Source organism: Strix uralensis, chromosome 9 (genome assembly GCF_047716275.1).
Source record: "Strix uralensis isolate ZFMK-TIS-50842 chromosome 9, bStrUra1, whole genome shotgun sequence".
Classification (NCBI taxonomy): Eukaryota; Metazoa; Chordata; class Aves; order Strigiformes; family Strigidae; genus Strix; species Strix uralensis.
Genome location: NC_133980.1, coordinates 5537921 through 5559170, shown reverse-complemented (window position 1 = coordinate 5559170; position 21250 = coordinate 5537921). Strand labels below are relative to the sequence as shown.

Below are 21250 nucleotides of genomic sequence, written 5' to 3'. Positions count from 1 at the left end.
GTTCTTTGGAGATATCAAACTCCCATAATTTTGCCTGGAGTCATGGAGAAGAAGGTCACCTCAGCTTTTCTGCAAATCAGCTTCACGTATCATGTTTGTGAACAGAATTACTGTCTGTGATCACTTTTAAAAATGTAGACCTTGGAAGTGTTCCCTTCTTAGTACTAGTGAAATGAAATAATCAAAACATTGAGAGATTGGAGAACAAGTGAATATTGTGTTGAAAATTCCACATAGTGCCTGGACTGGTCCACATGGACATGCAATCTCCAAGATCAAGAGATGCTTCAGCCCTTCTGCTGACACTTGAAAAAACCATTACAAGGCTTAAGGAAGAAAACAAAGTAATGGAAACATCCGCTTAAAAGGAACGTTTCCAATCACTGGTACTCCATTCATTACAGGCCTGAGTGGTTCCAGAGACAACAGAAAACTATGCATTGTTGCAATGCCAAGAACAAGAGAGGCAATACGGATGTTGTGTTGCTTCTCACTCATGGCAATCTGAACGTTTTCGTGCCCTTCCCATCCTGCCTGGCTGCGTTCATCAGCCAGGAGGTTACAGCCATCGTCTCACTCGTGACCAAACTGGGGGTGATGGTGGCATTTCAGGGTCCTTCTAGCCAGACGCAGGTTGAGTTGGGGCACTGGCACCACAGCTGCTTCTGCTTGCACAGCCCCAAGAGCAACATAAGGCATTTGCTCAAGCGAGCAGGCAGACAGTGGCAGGATTTCTGCCTAATGCATCGCCAAGCTAAAAAGATTTTATGGGAGGTAAATTTTTTTATGGAAGGTAAAAACACAGCAGTCATTTAATTAACAATACCTCAAAGTCTTTAGAGAACCACATGGCTAAAGTTTTCCCAGGCCCACTGTGATAACCTTGTTAAAATTTGGACAACATTATTTAATCTTTGCTCTGTGAGCCAGATTTCTGCTATTTCCTCAGCGCCACTGCAGCATGGCATTTGCCTACATTACAGCGTGAACAATCCAGCATTTCGAATATTTGAAAATATCACTATATGTTACAGGTATCTCAACAACACTGAAAAACTTCATCTCAAGGCCCAGGAAGACATACACAATAATATAGCGCTGTGGTCTTTTTCAGAAAGCGAAGCAGCAGACCTTTATCAGAGCTTGCTTCCAACCTGTGTCTAATAGAGGGGAGGATGCACTATTTCTGGTTAGTACCCATAATACTTCTGCTCAAAATACTCACTGTTTCACCAGGTAATGCAGGAATAACCTTACATTGTCTAATATTACCTGCATTAAGGTCAACGAGCCAAGGGACCATAACCATGAGTAGATCAGCTGCCACAGCCCGGTGTACAGTCCATCATGGTCTACTGGAGTCGTCGACTTTTCTGTCAAATTTTGATAAAACCAGAATGGGTTAAGAAATGGGTACGTGTGGTGAAATTGTGCAACTTGTATTGTTTTGGCACTACATATATTCTAAACTAATGATCTTGGCTGAGATAGGGGTTTTTTTGATCTTTCCTTTTTGGCCTCTTGTAACTTAAGCTTACCCAAAAATTTATGGAAAGAATACATATCCGCTTTATGCCAATCGGTGAAGATTAGTGTTTGCAAAGACTATTTTTGTCGTGCTATTTTGCATCTTGGTGCAGTTTTCTAGATCTCTTAAATGTAAAAGTAAACAAACATCCACACATCTGGGAGCAGATTTCCAAGCGGAGCTCAGGGCCAGCTTTTTTTCCTTTTCTAAGTGCTCAGCACCCACGATGGGGCCAGATTTTAAAGCTGGTTCAGCTAAACCAGGGCCAGGTTTCCACAGAAACATGGAGATCTGGAGGCTTCCATCGTGACAAATATGCACAGATTCATCGGTTAACTCATCCTCCCACCCAGGAATGATAAAATGACACAGTAATATAGAAGTAATAACATCAGCTATTGATAACAAGACCAATGACCCTATGACAGATGTGTAAACAGCTGGGAGGAATGTTGGCCGTGGAGGGCGATTGCTCAAGTCCCCAGTGAAGACCTGAGTGTTTGCTTATGTTCTTGCTTGGCAAGATACGGCACTATCGAGATACTATTTAGTGTTTGAGTAAGAGTATCATTTCTGACATGCCACTGATTCCTTGAAACATAAGAAAGCCATTGGGAAGGGAGATATGCCGTTGGTAACTGCTCTTCCTTGCCGATTTACTGGGTCTAACCTTGATTTATGAAGTGCAGCTCTGGACAGGATGCTGCCAGCTGAGGCTGTATAGCACGTCAGCTGCAGAATTTAGGGATGACCTATGTCCTGCAGGGAAATGGCTCTGCACTGGACGGAAGATGATCTGAGCAGGTGTTTTCCATCTCCAGCTTCTATGGTGAACAGAGTCATTCAGTCTGATGACTGCCAAGTGGACATTTAATTGAATAGGGGAGACAGTTGGGTGAGCAAAGCAGAGGAGTTCTGCCCTTAGTCATACAAATAGCCTGATGAATTTCTTTCTGCTACAATCCCTCCTGTTTTGCGTTTCCTTTCCACAAACATTTGAGTGAACCAAATTAATGGAAAAGCAATTCCATGGTCTCATGCAAAAGAGTTACTGGAAATCATTTTTGCACATAGAAATACTTGTGCCGGTAATCAGGGGACAATAATGTCATGTGCCAGATAAGCCGCATGGTCAGATGTTAGGTATCTGATCGAAATCTGAATATCAAATGCAGGAGTAGCAAATAGTCATGCCAAAAAACAATTTGTTGAGAAATTAGGGAGAAAAAAATGATGTTATGGAATAACAATTACATAGATCAACTACATTGTAAGAAATTATATAGCATGTTGGGAACAACATTCATTGCATGTGACTGCTTTGCGTGCCACGTCTTTTTCATAAGATTTTTTTCACAGCATTATAAAAAAGAAAAAACAAACCCACACTTATTTGCTCACTGTTTGTAACACTCTGCAAGTTTAAAAATTCTTCCTCCCCAGTGCAAGCATACTTCCTCAGAGAGGCAGGAGCAGAGCCCCGCTAAGATGCTTAAGAGGAGGTCAAGAGAAAAGTCATTTACCAGGGGAATCTCTCTCACTCCTTAATACATTTTTATTACTACCTATGCACACAACATTCTCTCAGAGGCTAGATGAATAAATATGCCTCTTTTGAGCAAACATTTATAATGCTATTTGAACACAGGGGAAGAACAGTTGCAGCTTAAAAATGATACTAGCACCATATTTACTTTTTTTTTCCCAAGCTGCAGTTAAAAGGAAAATATCCAGACAGACATCCAGCATGAGGTTCAGGAAAGCATGTTTCTTTTGGCCACTTCCACTACAGAATTTCACCTAAAAATGAAATACAAAAGATTGGGGTTGGGGGGATAATACAAAAGAAAGATTTGTTTGTGGATGAATTACTCTGTGCAAATCCATCCAAAAACATCAGTGTAATTGTTCATTAATAATAGACTTGGAAGATACTTAGAAATATTTCTCTTCCTTTGAACTTTCTAAAGGCAAACAGAGTCCTGGAGCTGGCAATGTACTTGTGCATAGACTTGACTTGGAGTGATGGTGTGCCCTTTTCCTCCTCCTCCACCACCCAAAACTCAGCAGATAAGGCTCTGACCCGTTTTGGGGCACTCTGCGGTCAGCCCTCGGTGGCAGATCTGCCCCTGGGCAAAGAACTTTCTCCCTCTTTTTCACCTCTTCACATACAGATTTTTAATTCCCGAGGTCAGGGAGCAGCTCTTATTTTATAAGATGATGGAGGCATGAGCTGGACCTCTGGACACTATCTCAGCAGAGTTACTAAGGCCAGTTTCAAGAGGACTCCTCACATACTAAAAGTTAAGCAGCGCTTAAGGGCTTTCCTGGCCAGGGACTGGAGGAGGGTAATTAGCCCCTGTAAGGACCCCCATCCACCGAGCTGCGAGAAACTTCAAATCCCACTGACTTCACTGGCACTTCAGGGCACTCAGCACCTTCCAAGATTAATTCCTCAAGCAGGGAGAGGTCTAGAAACATATATATTAGAGCACTTTACAACTTCAGCTGCAGTAGGGCTCTTTCTGGTGAGCTTGACAAAGGACAGATTATATATTACACCGTGCCATAAACTTCAGCAATCTAAGAATTCAGAAAATACCCCGTTCTATTACTCTCCTTGCTTTGACATGAAATATTAAACACTGCTTACCAAAGTAACATTATTGAACACAGATGTCCGCTATCACATTCAAATTGTTCAAGTCAATCTAGGTTTATATATTTTCTTTACTTAAGCGTTTGTATAAACCCAAGTGTGCCCTGACAGTAATGATTTCACAATATACTATATTCAATTAAGGAGACAAATATGCATTTACATTTTTACTGAACTTGTTTCACACACACACACAAGCTTCAGCTCCAACTTATTTTTGACATTTGGTGGAAAATAAAGGAATAGAAAGGGTGCCACCTACTGAGTCACTCAGACATTTTTGGAGGCCAAAAAATCGTGCAAATTACCAATATGCTCATTCTAGTTAAAAGTAAACAAACGTTAAAGCTATATTTATAAGCCTGTGGGAAGATAGCCATAGGTAGTGTTTTCCTTATCAAATCGCTCAGTGACTAGAGCACTTACCAGTGTAGGAGACCTCAGCTCCAGCTGCCTCTTGTATCTCAGCAGGTTTGAATCCACCTATTCCTCTGGAAAACCCAAGCAAAATGAATCTGTCTCTGTCATTGCAGGCTGTGAATATCTTTTGCAAGCAATGGCTGTGACACTCAACACGTGAGAACCTAGAAGCCTTGCACCATCAATGCGAACTGTTCCTCCAGACTGATGTCACTAATTGGAAATGTATGCTGTCAAATAGCTCACACATAAACTGTATCAAACAGATGAGATTTAAGCAGATATCTGAATTTACAAGCCTGACAAAAAGGTACATCAAGGGTCAAGCATGAAGACAGGCTCCCAATACAGCTTCAAAATCTGAAATCCCTTTTTGTCCTTTTTGACATCCATCAAGATACAGCCCTATCACAGAATCATCTAGGTTGGAAAAGACCTTGAAGGTCATCTAGTCCAACCATTAACCTCACACTGACCTTTCTCAACTACACCATATCCCTAAGTGCTATGTCAACCTGATCGTTAAGATCTGGCAGCATGAGGCAGGTATATTGAAAGTGTCATGCTAGTGCTGCAGTTTCCTCACTTGGCAAGGATCAACTATCAAAACAAACTTCAGTTTGCCTTGATATCAGGCAGAGAAGCTGCCATTCATGGTTTTTCTTTAGCTGCAACTGCACATAGCTTGGTCAGCCTTGACTTCCGCAAGGGGAAGTCTACCACGCCTAAGCTCTGTAAATACACCTTGAAGCAGGAGGCTCACATCTCTGATAAATCATGAGTTTGTATCTGGTCTGAACTGAAGCTGGTGATGAAGAAACACCTTCGGAGGGCTGGGGCAAATAGAAGAAATCCCTCCTGACTAGCCACCAGGGTAGCTCTCCTCCATTCCCTTTTGCAGCCTCTGTACTGAAAAGTTAGGATGTGCCATGAATAGTTTGTTGCTTAACTTTCTTCCACAAGAGATGAGATACTCATGTTGATTTTCCTTGAAAAAGTTGTAGTCATGACTGATTGAGCCACAGCTTTTTATTCTTCCTGATCGCATACAGAGCAGGGGGGAGATGCTACATGGTGTCAAGTGTGCCCCATGTCAGGGGAATGGGATAAAAAGCACAAATCTGAGATTTTTTCATCTTTAGTGAAGTGAGTCAGCTTTGGGACTGAAAAAGAATAGATTAAAAATGAAAGATCACAAGGCTGGGCAAACAAAAACTCATTAACTAATAAGACTTTTAATACTATGGTAAGGAGGCACTGGAATAGGTTATTTTTTATTTATGGATCACCTTCTCTTCCCTAGCGCTGGTTCCCAAAGGATCCCAAGCGTGTGCCCAGCTCACCCCATTAATCCCTCCCTGCTGAGTACAAGCTTAGCTCCAGAGTCCTCACCAGACCTGCAGATGCAGCTTTATCTTGGTCTTTGCAGATGCAGACAGACCAGAGGTTTTTCACAGGTATCATGTGTATTTAACGTTTGCCAAAATTTCTTGTGTCGGGGACTGGTGTAGCAATAACATACTTGGGAAAATAATTGTGAAACATTAACAAGTCCTTATTGTTAACAGGTGTTTCTGGCAGAGATTCCTTCAGGGCAACTTGGACAACACACCACAGTTGAGTTGGTAATGGCATTTTTCCCAGAGGGACCTTCAAAGTCTCTTGTGTGGTGCTTTGTATTCCTGGCAGCAGAGTCAGGAAGAAACCCAGTTTTCAACATCCTCCTTCATGCCTACTCAAAATAAAACATTCCTTTATCGGCAGTAATGTTTTTCACATCTCCCATGACTTGGCACACGCTTATCACGTGATAGCTGTAGCACAGGGCACTGAAGCACCATTTATGTACCGAAGATAACAGGCGCTGTGGATTTGTCCCTTTTTCAGTTCCTGAAGTGTTCAGGAGCTGTTTTCTGCTTGCATGAGCACTCACTGAGATATGCACTAAAATGGATTTTTACTGCTGCCATGCTTAGGTGAAATCATTCTGTCCAAACCCTTATATACCTTTCCCAATTTTTTCCAGGACAGGCAGCCCTGGCTCTCTAGAAGACCCTGTGTGGTAGTTGCAGGGGCTGCACCCCTGGGAGTAGCACTGGTTTTTTAATATTAAGGCGCTTTTTTTTTTTTTTCTTTTTTGAGCTAGAAATCAAAAACAAGAGAAAATTCACTGCAATTCATCATGACACTATACCTAGTATTTTAGGGTAAAAAAAATTGAAGGGCTGGATGCACTGCCCCAAGTCACACATCTCCATTGTCCCTCATAGATATCAAACCAGTGACACTGGACTACTGAACTAATCTGCAAAGCTTCCCAAGGGAAGGAGAACTCCAGCTATCACTCCACAGCAAAAGGGGTTGCAACAAGAAATCGAACCAAAACAACCCTCACCAACACTCTTTTCAAAGATAAAAGGATTTTTCAGGTGCCTGATACCCACCTTAACTTTTTAAGTAACATATCTTAGAGAGAGGATTCCTGCTGGATCAGAGGGGAGACTTTGCTGTAACAATAGTTGCGCTGGCAAACCGTCGCCTTTCAACACATTCTTGAGTTTGTATTTTAAGTGGCTTTGCCACATTGGCAGCCAAAAATAACTATTTTCTGATCAAATTCACTAGTTCTTGTAAAAAATTTTAACATGCTAAATATGACTGTGAACAGTTCTAATAGTCCTTCAAGGTGTCTGTTCAAACCTCTTGCTTTTGAGAGGGTGGAGGAGGGCTCCACAAAAGGCTCGAGCTCTGGCCAGAGTGGTTTGTTTTGAGACTGCTCCTGCAGCACTCCCATCCCTCATTACCCAGGAATATGGCCCGTATTTAATGTGATACTATTACGTTTGCTATTCTGTACTTCATATATACCCTTAAGGTTAAAGTAATAATTAAGAGCAGCCTTCTCACGTGCCTAGTAGTGCAAGGCCAAGATCCACAACGGCTACCACAACATAAATGTCAAACAGAAAAGAGAAAAAAGCAAACAGACAGGCAGGAATTACCCCTACAGCCTCTGCTTGCTCCACTCTTATTCTTTGCTCCTGACACACAGCAAAGAATCCTACTGCATATCTTACAAGACGTATAAATAATTTAAAACTGGATTTCTGGTTGAAAAAAAACTCCAGCTGCGAAAACCAGGGAATTTTCATTAAGTCACTTTGTAAGTAATTTATAGCATACTAAGACTTACAAAATAACAAAGGAATGACAGGCCAGTTTCTTGTTAATGAGAACTGGAACAGGGCAGAATCAGTGGGAACAAGGAGCATTTCCACCTCAAATATGGCTCCATTTAACCAGGCAACGTGCACTTGGTTAACTCCGGTGCTCCCACGTTGGAAATCCTCCATGCTATCTTCAAAGCAGGGGACAGAGAGGAGACAACCCTTGAATTTCACAATAGGTTTCCTTCATGTTTCTGGATGAGCTATAAAGGACTTGTAGGTAGAAAGAAAACATTGATGTGAAGTACAGAAACTTCTCCAAATTGGAAAGCTGCAAATTTTGTATTACTTTTGGTAAGAGGTCTGTGCAAACACTACGGCCACCTGAGCAGAGATGAATCTCAGTTGCTGTGGACAAACATGGTGGTCTCGGGGCAGGACCATCACCTCGTTACGTTTGTGCAGCCTTTGCTCAGATGCTAGTAGGCTGTACTTTATTAATTAATTAGCCAAGATTTGTCCTCTAAGGAGCAGCAAGCCCAAATCTTTGATCTCTTACACCAAGAAATCACAGACCTTAAGATAATTAATTAGTTTAATTATCATTAGGCTCTTTGAGTCACTAGAGGGAGACCTGAGCACATGCCTTAAGCGAGGATGTTGCCTCTGAATTGGAAAAAACACACAGTAGATGATGGCATGAAGCATTTTAAACATTAAATATAATATCTACACCACATGCAGCTTCTCAAGATGTTTTGCTGTCGTCAGCTTACTAAAAGATAAAGATTTATTGGGCTATTACTGAAAAGGAAGCTAGATACTGCCAAATGGCATGGACAGTCAGATGACTAGTTGCTGACATCTTTATTCATATATAAAACAACACAACTGAGTTGTATTTTTTTTAACTACCACATTTGAAGGAATCAACAAAGCAGTGCCTTATCATACAGAACTTTTAAGTAATTTTCAAATCATTCATGGGGTTTGGACACTTTTTTTTTTTTTTTTACTGTGTGCGTACAGAATACTCTATTAGCACCCTGTCAACTTTCAGTGCTGACTAAAATAAGAGATAAGCAGTGCTGGCTACAGATTGGTTTAACAGTGTCTGAAGATGCTGAGGGGACCATATCATGGAGCAGTGCTTCCTGGATCCCAGTCACAAGATCACTCTCATTCCGGTGCCATATATCTATTGCAGTTATACATGAACATTTAAAGTGCTGCAGACATGGCTGTTTTACAGTTTTAAGATATAGACCAGTGCTAACTCTGCATAGGTTGAGAATATTATGGTTTAATATTCCCACATCTACTTTTTGATCAGCTCTTAATAGCAATCATTAGGACTGAAAGGTTAGTGCAATAATATCATCAATTTCTTAGAACAGTTTAAATATGGCTTCTAATAAAGAAATTATTGAATACATTGCAATGATTATACAACTATCTTTGTAACATATGTTAAAAAGATGACAAACCAAATGAACTTATTCTATTCCTTGTAGAAAACTGTATAGAAAGTGAAGTAAATCACATACAACAAAATCCTGCAGTCCTATAGAGCTCAATCTCAGTTTGCTCTAAAATTTAAAAGTCCAAGCCTGTAGAGCTGTTCTCCCAGAAGCTAGCTAGCCATATCTGACCACTTTTTCTCTGACAGCTTGATATACTGTCCCCCCTTTGTTACACATTTTGAATTCAATTTAGCATGCTACTTCCAATTAACCAGCACACACTTATTGCATTATTTGGCATTAAACAGGCACATGTGTTCCTTTAGCTCCTGCCAATGTGAGAAGACAATACCCTTAAGGTGAACTGGGCTATTTGTTCAGCAAGTATTAGGCTCTGGGAAGTGTCCAAGAAGGCTGATGGAAGCCCGCAGGTGTGCAGTTTCAAATGCCTTCAAAGTGCTTCATTCCCAAGTCTTTCAGAAATGTTACACTTCACAACATCCTCTTCCAGCAAGATTTATGCTGTGTTTTGAGTATTTCTAATACTCTGGAGAATGAGTGCCAGAAACCTCTATTTATCAGGCTCGGTCACTGGACCAGTTGCTGTGGTCAGGGATCATACATAAAAACATTTATGTGTAGGCCATTATTTATTCTATACAAACTACTAAAAGCAGGTGTGATTTCAGTGTGTTTGCTCTGAATGCGTATTTTAACAGAATAAAGTTTCATCCACCACATAAGCCTATTGCTTCAAGACTATCAATAAGGAGAAAATAAGAAGAAATTTTAATGACATGTTTATATAAAAAAATCAGCATCCTTTCACTATTATATGTGTACAACAGAAAGTACAGTACAGTTTTGAGATACATCCCACATATTCTTTGAAGAGGGGTTACAAATTCACAAAGCCATAATATTGCTATGCAAGTGCTTACTACAAAAAGAACAGAATAAACAATTTATGCTCTACAAGTCTGAGATTTGGTGTTTACCACTGGAAATCGCCTTACGCAGTGTTAGAATTTAAAGCTTTGACCCTGCAAAAGAATTACTGGGCACAAACTCAGCTCATGCACAGAGCTGCCACAGTCAGCCACAGGTCAATGTGCAGGAAAAGTCCTTCAAGACTGGGGACTGAGAAGGTTTCTAGGCTAACCATAAAAAATTATTAACATGAGGAGGGGAGGATGGAGGCTTCTTGGTCCACCAGTTCTCTCAAGGACTCTTCCTAAGCTTTTCTTTGCTCTGATAAGAAGCTAAACTCTAACAGAAACGTTACATGTCACTGTTAGGTCAACAGTACGAAGGCACGATGGCTCCAAAATGTGTCTTTGTCTCCTCTGGGAAGAACATAAAGGTATAATTTCCATGTTTGTCCCATTGGCAACTCCTGATACTATGATGGTTATTACTTACACAAACAGAAATCTGCAGCCAATCAAAATAATATGGTTGGCAAGAAATCTGGGCAAACTTTAATAGCTATAGTTCTTCAACATAAAAAGGATAAAAGTAGAATAATAATTTTTGGCAGGGGAAGCGGGGAATTTTTAAAATTCTGATTGTTTTCCTATGAGGATAGTGTTATAAATACTGAAGTCTAACTTAAAACATGTTGTTCTGGTTTCATGAATTCACATTGAGTAAGATTCTGCTGGACCCACTGAGTTACACTCAACTCATTTCCACTCTTCTCAAACTGAAGTTATCTGGAATACACAACAAGGTAAGAGAGTGGGATTTGGCACAGAAACTGCATGGTCGGAATAATTTAAATGTCTTTCTGAAAGGAGTTATCTGTGCATGCAAGTGTGTTACAGAGGAATACACAGAGTGCTCTTTTCAAGAAAGCATAATTAACTTCAGCCTTCTGGGAAATGGAGAGCCAAGAAAGGCATTACCAAGTGGAAGATGGACATAAATTTAAATATAAAAACCATTTTCACTGAATTTTTCACTTTCATTTTCAACAAGCTCCAGTGCTATGTTCAGGACAGTATCAGCCTGACAGTTTTTCACTGGAGTCCGATGAAGCAAATAAGCAGAGTTATATTATTTTAGTAGTAATTAAATTCACTTGCTGCAAAATGAATCTATGGAAAAGTTAAGTTAGTAGCTTTTTGTTAAAAAGTACATGCTGTCTAATAAAGACCATTTTGTAAGCACAGAATTAGGTAAATTTGTTAATCTGCAGTAAGGAGCAGCATCAAAACATATGAATGACATCACAAGCAAGCAATTCCTTAATTAACAGCTAATGATGTAAAGTTTTGGCTCGTCTTCTAGAAAGTGATATCCTGTAAATATTTTCCCTGACTTGTGAAAAAAGTGAAAACCTTCAAAACTAGAGAACTAAGAAAAGACATTCAATACTATCCCATTAAAAGTAATCTATTAATATTTTTGAAACATTTAATTTTTATTTTTTACCTTTATATGGTGGTACTTTCTTTTGGAACAAAGTCATATTAAGCCCCAAATCAGAATGATCTGTTTAATGGCACTGAAGTGAACGTCTTCTCCCAAGGCAATAACATAAAGAAGCTAAGAAGTATTTTGAAGGAGGAATGAATAAAAAAGACTATTGCATGTGAATGGCTTTGTATGAAGTGGCATTTTCGGATTTAAAAAAAGTTTGCTGAAATATTTCCCAGGCAGATCTACTTGGCCCTCTAATTCATTGGCACATGCTCAGTATCAGTCACTTAAAATATGTGTTTCATCATGTACCTAAAATTGTGACATTCTTTAAAAATACTTAATACAAAAATCTTATTTCCTTTATACTACATATTTACAATTCAAGGTACTGTGGAAAATGTAAACAAGTATACACAGGTGTAAATAATATGGCTTGAGAAGGGTTTCCCTTTTGATTAGCTGCTCTAATCACTTATCAGTATACGTAGATAAGAGAAAAACAGTACATTTTATAAATTGCTGTCAAACAGCAAAATATAAGCTCCTGGGTTTTATGCGTTAGCTGTTGAGCAACCATACCAGTCATTGGGCATCTTTCCCTGAACTGAAATGTCCGACGTACTGGAATAGGGCCAGTGGAGGGTCACTGAGGTAATGGGTGCAGTTGGGTCTGAGGGAGCAGGGTTTGCTCAGTCTTCAGAAGAGAAGACCAAGGGGAGGTACTACTGCTGCCTTCAACTACCCCATGGGGGCTGTAGATGAGATGAAGCCAAACACTTCTCAGAGATGCACACTGAAAGGATGAGAAGCAGCAGACCAAAGTAAAAACTTAGGAAATTCTGATTAGAAACGAGAAAAAAAAAAAATTGTGAGTATGAAATTGTCACTGAGACAGGGGCTCACAGAGGTGGTGGGATCTTGGAGATACTCAGAACTCAACTTGATGAAACTCTGAGCAACCCCATTTATCTTTGAGGTTGACCAGGCTTTGAAGAGAAGCCTGGACCTCCAGAAGTCTCTTACAACTTAACTTACTCTATGATTCTATGAAAAATCTTGAATATAATGTGATGCTTGCATTACTATTGTAGTTTGGCTCTGTGGTAAATACATAGTTAAGATCAAAATCTGTCAATTTCTTAACCTGAATCATTCTTCTCCAGCAGTTGCTAAGATTATATCTAGTTGTCTCACGTGAGATTTACCTTATCAGTTCCAGTTCAGTGAAATTGCCCCATATTGTCACATAATTGTAGGATCAGACCTAGGCCATCACCTCTCCAAAAGAACATTTAAAATGTCACAGCTGACAGTAAAGCCCTGCTGAGAGCCACACACTTCTGACTACTTTCGGGACAACAACAATTTTGTTACATTTACATTGAGTATGAAGTGACGAATAACAACCTGTATTGCTTCCAATAGATCACAGTTTGAATTAAACACCCAGGTGAGCAAGTGTTACTTGCTTTGTACTGGACAATTAATGCCTGCAGATGTGTTTAAGACCTGAGGTGAACCATGGGGCAAAACTGCTACTTTGCCTACTCATTATTCAGCCGCAAGAACAAACATCTTTAAAAATTACAAGTTAGAATCAATTATTGTCACTTTGTCTCTTCTAAGACAAAAATTTTCTCTTGCGGAGTTGCAATTTGTTATGTTGTAGTGTGAGCACAAGACCTGGAACTGCCTGTACTACCATGTCTATTGAGCCCATGGTCCTGATGTCCTTTAATAAGTGCACTTTTGATATAGTCAGACTCAAGAGGTTGCTACATAGATTTTGTAACTCCTAACCTAAAGAGAGGTATAAAGATGCACTCTGAAATATTTTAGTCTGGTCAGCTCAGAATATTAAAATAGAGAACATTATTTTTTTATAATGACATAGCCCTATATTAAAGAACAATCTGTGTAAACAGACAAAATAGCACCAAAATGTTTTTGTTCTATTAAGTGACCAACAGCAGCTATTGAACAGTCACAGGACTTTTTAAAGGTGACTTAATCAAACTAGTGTGCAGTAAAAGCACATTATACTCCTTTACATAAAGAACACAAAGATTATCTTTAAACATCTATCCTTGCTTACTATCTGCTTTCTCCATCCAAGATAAAACTCTTTTCTGCATTAGAAGGTACTGTTTGATGAGAACTGTGCACAGTTTGACTTGACAAACCACTGAGAAACTCAGCTGGCAAGATGGAAGACTGCAAAAAGCCAAAGAGTCCGACAGATGACACCATGCTCTTTGGAAGATGGATTCAGACGTAAGCAGGATATAGATGGAGACCTAACCAGTCAATCCACACTAGAAATGTGGTACATATTCTTAAATTGGACTGTGGTGGATTCTTCTTCAGTTGCAAGATTAAAATTGGACTGAATGTTTTTCTAGAATATACAATGTTATTCCAAGAGGAATTAATTTGGTGAATCCCACTAGTTTCTGTGCAATGTGATTTTGCAGTGAATCCATATTGGCTTCATAATCCGTGAAACACTCATTAAACTTCATGTTGGTTGTCAAGCGGATTTAGAAAGTCACTTATACATGGTGTGGCTCACTGCATGTTGATATGTTACATACTGCTTATCCTGATAGTCTTTGGGACTGCTCTTATTAAAAACATGTCCCAACTTTCAAACAATGAATTATATTATATATCAGAAAGAATGTCCAGAGCAGATTAATGGAGGGGGAAGAGGCTAGGAATAAATACATGAAACAGATTCAACTTTTTAAAAGGATCCAGCTACTAAATGGCCTCTGTAGTCTTCCATAAGAAGTGTGAATACTTCAGTACAATTCAAGCTGAATTGAATAGCTGTTTCATATCCAAATTCAAATACCGTCTGTGCATATAAAACAGTTCATTTATTAGTCCAAATGTTACTGTTGTAGAGCTCTTGGAAAAATATTCCCTCTTTCTTGAGTTTGTTCTTCATAAAAAGGAAGCTTTGGAGGGCCACCTAGAGAATTAAGTAGAAACACGGTTTCAGGTCTATATAACATAATACTGAAATATTATATAGATTATACAATTTACACTTAAATAATTCAATAATTGGTACACTTCAAAAGAAGGTAGAGGATTGAGTTACATTGGCCTTCTCACAAAGGCAGAGAGCAGGCAAAACAATAAAACATCTCTCAAACAGAAGGTTCCCAAAGTGTTTCGTAAACTAAATGCAGAATTGTATGGTATCACCATCAAGCCAGTTGTGATTAGACTACAAGTGGGAGGAAACTTTCACTCAGTACTATATCTCATTAAGAAGAGAAGTTATTCTAATAAAAAAACCCCAACAAACCAACAAAAAACCCCAAACCCTTTTGTGATAGCATGATGAGTGCTGTAGCACACTCACAAATCAATCCAAATCTATCTTCCAATGTTTTATCTACTTATCTGGCTTATCACATTTCACCATGCTCTTCAAAACCTGACACATCTACAAAAAGTAAGTGAACGTGATGGCACGCACAGCAAGTAAACCTCCTTATTCACCTCACAGAGGCTGTGGATATCAACTATTTCAGGGCATGATTTCATACTGGCAGGTATAGAAGAGTGTACCGCTCTCCAGCACAACTGTGCCAGAGGCAGCCTCGGGAATCCTTCCCTCTCAGGGAAAACCACTGCATTGAGTCAGTTCAGCTTGGCCAAGGCCTCACAACCATGGGGATCGACTCCTGGCATTTGCACCATTAGGCACCTGGACCCTTAGAAGGACAGCACACACCAACACAACCCTTCCAAGCAAAGCTGTTTGTGTGGTGGATTGATATTCTTGTCCGAATGGTCCACTGACCACCACCATGGTCAATGCATGATTTTTTCTACTAAGAAAGGCTGATATCTCCAGCTTGTGTTACCTTCTTTGCAGGTTGGCCCCATCCACGTGGCTGGGCATAGGCAATTCCCGTTGTACGGATTGCACTGGGATTTGCTGGCACACTGGCATCGCAGGGAGCAATCAGGGCCATACTGGTCCGACCTGCATTCTGGAAGGACAGAAGTGTTTGGAAGAGGGTGAATGCTCCCTAGTGTCTCCCTGTTCTCTGGGATCAGGAAGCTACTTAGACACCTACATCTGTTAACATTAAAATATGGCATTTTGGAAAGCACTGCAGTCCTCAAGTTTCATCTACCTCATGGTCTGCCCAAACTGTAGCCTAGCTGTCCTAAAGAAGTTCCCAGAATGGAAATCATTACTGGTGTAAAAAGAAACAGAAAAGATCTTGGGATCTGCTCAGGAAAGTTACTGTCAGCATCCTGGATCCACACTATCTCCTGCACCTCTCCACTGCACAGCTTGGCTGTCTGCGTGCGCCAGCAAAGAGCCTTCTCTCAAAGAATGTGCAATTGAAGATTAATCCATTTTGTATATACTCTTATGTCTTACTCTGACTGCACAATTCTGCTGCCTCCTGGCAAATTAAACTCACAAAATATCTCACTCCCAAATAAAAATACATTTCATACCTAGGCTGATAAATCCTCACCGCAAATTTTTCATGCACTCAGAGTACAGGCATGAAGGAAAAATTAGCAGCAGGTCACAAGTCAGGGTGCTAAATACACTGTAAACAATAGCCTTCTCTCCCTCACCTCGCTAGAAAATACTTTAAATAATCAAGGCCCTTGCTTTCTCACACAAGCACCATTAGGTAAATAAAAGTGCTGCTGAGCCCTGCATCAGCTGCAGCCCCAACACGTGGGAGAACTCTCCCCGTGTGCTCAGAGCTTGGCCTTTTCAATTAGGAAATGTTATGAGAAAAGGTCTCCTCAAACACCTCTGGACCTGATTTTCATTTATGTAATACCACATTTTCATGTTAATAACAATGTGTATTTAAGACATCTGTTTGAAAGTCTGCAATGTTAATTTAGTACAGAAAAAGAGCGCCCATAAAAGTCTGTTATATTCTCTCTCTTTTTTTTTTTTTTTAATTAACATTTTGCCTGTTTAATGGGTGCTTTACCAGAGTTCAAATTAAAATCAGGCCTTTTATCTTTATGGCTGCTGCACAGTCACAGCTGCTCACAGTTATATCACAGATGAACTGAGCCTAATTGAAAATAAAAATGCAAATAAAACCTACCCCATAACAGCTTTTCATGGATGGGGGCTACCCTAGCTGATTTAAGAAAAATAAAAATGACTCCTAGAGTTTGCAAGAAGCAAAACCTCGGTTCACATTTTTGGTGCTGAGCTTCCCCCTTGCGTTCCACTTCTGCCTAAAATTTCATGAGAAAGGCCCTGGATGCCCAGCACTGTGCTGTCTGTGGGGGTGGCCCATGTCCCCCATCGGACCAGCACCTGCAGACTGGGTGGCTTCGGTTTCTGACCACAGGACAATGTGGAGAGGGAAGCAAATAATTTTCCATTTTAGTTTTGCAGGTTGCACTAGCACTTAAGCTCCCAGCAATTACTTTGCATTAATAACAGCCTATTTAAAGCTGTTTCCTTCCCTATCCTAGAACAAAAGGAGAACTAATATTCCTCCACTGTGATTCAGGGGCTCAGGAGGATTATGGTTCCTGGTGTGAACCTCCAATAGCAGCACATGGATGTTCACTCCTTTTACCTTGTTTGCCACAGCATTAGGATCACAAGACGACTCTTACACTTGTTTAAACCACTCCAGTGATTGCCCTAAATTTACTTCATCATAACTGTGATCAGAGTCTGGCTCAAGAATCTTGTCTGCCACTGCTGCCTCTCAACCCTGCAGCCATCTTCTCAGGGTAGAACAGTGGGACTGGTTTTCCCTACAGGAGAACTTTCTCACCTATTTTTACATCCTTGTTACAAAATAATTCTGCTCTCATGGGCCAACCATTTCCCAAACACACAGCCCAAGTGCCTGTGCTGCAAATGAGGGAATTTTATTTGGATTAGATGTTCCTGGACTACTGCTGAACCCCAGAGGCAGGCACAGCTGCTGCAGCTCTGCTACCCTCATCCGCAGGGATTCTGGCCTGCTTCCTGGGGAAGCAAACCCGGAGCTGGACATACCTTTGCATTGGTCTGAAAACGGTCACAAATGTCCGTGTGACAAAACACATGGCAATTGGATCCCTTCTTGCCCATTTGCACCCTCTGGAGTCTTCCTAACTACGTCTGTAAAACTGTGGGCTTCTTGGTGTATTCTTAACTAGTGCACGTTCTCCACAACTCAAGGCAAATGACATTTTACAGCTGACCCATAAACAGTTTTCCTATCGGTGTATCAAATTTAAATATTGATTAAATCAAGAGGTACAGCCTGTTGATAAAGGTGTTGATAACCCCTAAGAGTAATTTGTTACAAACAATGTGTTCTTGAATACCAGCAAGCGTCCTTTCACAGTTATGCTTAGACAAACAGGTCATATTGGTTTAACTATACATAGTCCAGCCCTTAGAAAAAACCCTTACCAATGTCACATTTGTCTCCAGTCTTCCCAGGTGGGCAAAGGCACTTTCCAGTCTCTGGATCACAAGGAGCTCCTCCACAGTTGCACCGGTGCCGGCACCTCTCTCCAAACCAGCCCCTGTCACAGCCTGATGGCAAAAGCACTTTTTAGATGCACATTTGAATGGCAACATTAGGCCAGAGTTCTTCCAGGATGTCTCAGAAAAAAGCTCATAAACTCTTCACTGAAGCTAGTGTAAATGCTAAGTTTAATGAAGAATCAAACATAGCAGAATAGGCATGTATTTATCTGAACTCTCTTTATGTTGGGTTTGTCTAATTTAACCTGTCAAAGGTATCTGTAAATCTGTCCCAGAAATGTAACTGGCACTTATTTTCATTTTTAATTAGAACTCTCTAGAAGACCATTCCATAACACTCAACAGGTCTGACATGCACCTATTTAATAATCTTATTTGGAGTTTTAGAAGCAAATTTAAAATCAGTAAAAAGAACTTATATTTAATAAATGACATGTGGAACTCATTGCTGCAAGACATTGTGGAGACCAAGACTTTCACTGTATTAATCAGAACCAGATTAGTTAATTTATAAGGAAATGAGAACACCCAGCTATTTAACAGGTAAACAATCCCAAATCTAGTGTTTCAGGTTATTCATAAAGTTCAAAATATGGAAGAAGTTGCTCTCAACAAACATTTGCATAATGAAATGGCATTTTGTGGGTTTTATTTTGGTTTTGTTTGTTTGTTTCTTTTACATCAGAGGGGTACAAGTACCTTTCTCGCAGTAGACACCTTGATAACCCAAAGGACAAATGCACTGTCCCGTCACTGCATCGCAGCTTGCTCCATTTTTACAAGCACATGCATGAAGACAGCTTAGCCCGTAAAATCCAAGGGGACACCCTGAAAAATGAAAGTATCAAATGATGAAGGTTTATGAAGTAAAATATACATCCCTTTAAAATCCTCTGCATTCTCAGCTACGTGCCCTGGGAGCCAACAAATATGAAATTTATTGTTAACTCTAATAATGCCAAGTGCTTTTAACCTTGTAGCACCCCAGCATCACAGTGACACAGATCTGGAAGCAGCTGGGTGATCTGGGACACCCCAAAAATTTTAACTGAACTGGCAAGGTGTTCATGTGACTACTCTAAGCCCACCATCCCATCACTGTTGGAAAAGAGGACACCTGGGCTGTCCAGGGTGCCACCACTTACTGTGCTCACAGGAGTGGCCGTAGTAACCCTCAGGGCACTGGCAGCAGCCCGTGAACCTGTCGCAGGTGCCGTTGTGCTGGCACGAGCAGTCCAAGACACAGCCAGACCCGTACTTCCCCGGGAGACATTCTGCTGGCAGGACACGGACAGAAAGAGACACACACAAAAAATCACTGACCTCACCCAGAAAAGCTCTTATGTGATAGCTTGTGTAGCTGAGGCATGATGTCCATACAATAAATTGCAGATCCAAGAAGAACATTTGTTACGAAGACACAGCATTTCTGCACAACTATGATGTATTTACATACTTTGATGAGAAATCTTTTATATTATATAGATGATCAAATGGCAATTTCCTTGTACTTTTTATGGTCTTTTTTAAATTGTCTCTTTATGTAGTCAATGTTGAACCCACACCATGTGTTGTAAAGCTGCATAGTAAATGTCATAAATGATATCTTCTATTTTTTCCCTATATCTACAGCAATATTTTCTCTTAGGCACTTAGAAAGTGTGAAAGAAAACATGAAGCTTTTCCTTCTCTGTGTTATCATAAGAGTTCACACCATTCCAATTCCTAATAAAACCAGGAAGATCTCTTTCACACATAGCAACAGACTTTCCATGTATAATGAGATATCTGCTCTTACAGACCTAAACATATCTCAAATTACTGAAAGCCAAGTCATGCAAAAGTGACTCTGCCAACATAATTAACCTAGGAATCATTTCTGCATAAGTTAACTTCCCACTGCTGTGATAATTTGCATCTGGGCAGACCAACTTAAATGAGCGTGGCCGTCCAAATAATCAGATTCATAACTTTGTGAATGTCAGACAAGATCTTTCAAGAACATCATATATAATCAGTAGAAGAAGGACGTCTGATTAGCTGTCTTTGATTTCTAGTCAAAACACACTCAAAACCACACTGCTGTGAAAATCAAGACTCAATTTTCCAATAAATTGGCTATCTCTGTCAAAAGAGAAACAGTGAAGCTGTTCCTAGTGAAATAACAGACAGTGCATTATACAATGTGTGCATGTCTGCCCCCCGTGCTTGACTTCAGAGATGTTTTATCTAAGCACATCTACAAGATACACCATGATCCACTACTCCACAGAACTCTACTGAGGCTTTGCAACCCAAATGCAGTCTATGGGTGGTTACAGAGATTTCAAGGAACAGACAAACAGAGATGAACACAGGTGGCCTACGCAACACAAAGTTAGCCAGTTCTCGGTTAAACTGCACTTTTTTAGTGTCTGTCCACAATGGTATTCACACCGAGTGGTTCCATGTAGTTAGCATCTTTCCATTTCTCCCTGCTCTTTCTTTGCACACACACACGCATGAACTGGGTTTCCAAGTCTTCTCAGGTGTAAAGTGAAACAATTGCATTGAAGAATGCTGCTGAAAAAGTATCATTTCTGTATGACACTTTTATATAGGGACACTCCTCTATAAGGACCAGTTCTTGGTAAAGATACGTATGGAGTTTGACATGGATATTCTACAGATGTCAAGGTCAGAAAGGCTGTAAATGAGGGCCTGGGAGTGTGTTGAGGAGATTTCACCATGGCAGTGACAATGTAATGCTGACATTTGTCTTGAATGTGAACTGAGAACTAACTATATTTCACGTTAGTAAGCTCATGGTTTTCTGAACATTTAAGTCCATAACTACACAGATATCTCTTCCTAGAGAAAGAAATGGGAACACAGAAATGCAGAATGACTCTTGGGAGATGAACAGAAGGGAAGACATTGGAAGACTCTGAGCTGGCAGAGGGTTTCTTGAGTGAAAACTGAGCTTATTCTGTTTAAGCGTGCTTTGTCTTGTGTAAGGGAGAGCTGTCATGGAGAAGGACGTGACAGCAGGACAATCTCACTTGCTTTGGACAGATGTTGTCAGAACTGTACTAG

General features: G+C 40.2%; 1 protein-coding gene across 1 annotated transcript in view; it reads right to left on the bottom strand.

Moving 5' to 3' along the window:
• Nucleotides 1–14282: 14282 nt before the first annotated feature.
• The window catches only part of LOC141947218 (uncharacterized), a 200788-nt gene continuing 193820 nt past the window's right edge, over nt 14283–21250 (bottom strand). Inside the window, exons 34-38 of the mRNA XM_074878162.1 lie at nt 19321–19449; nt 18875–19003; nt 18098–18223; nt 15549–15677; nt 14283–14641 (exon numbers count right to left, since the gene is read on the bottom strand). Coding sequence (XP_074734263.1) covers nt 14562–14641; nt 15549–15677; nt 18098–18223; nt 18875–19003; nt 19321–19449 — 593 coding nt within the window. The 3' untranslated portion in view covers nt 14283–14561. The remainder of the gene's footprint in view (nt 14642–15548; nt 15678–18097; nt 18224–18874; nt 19004–19320; nt 19450–21250) is intronic.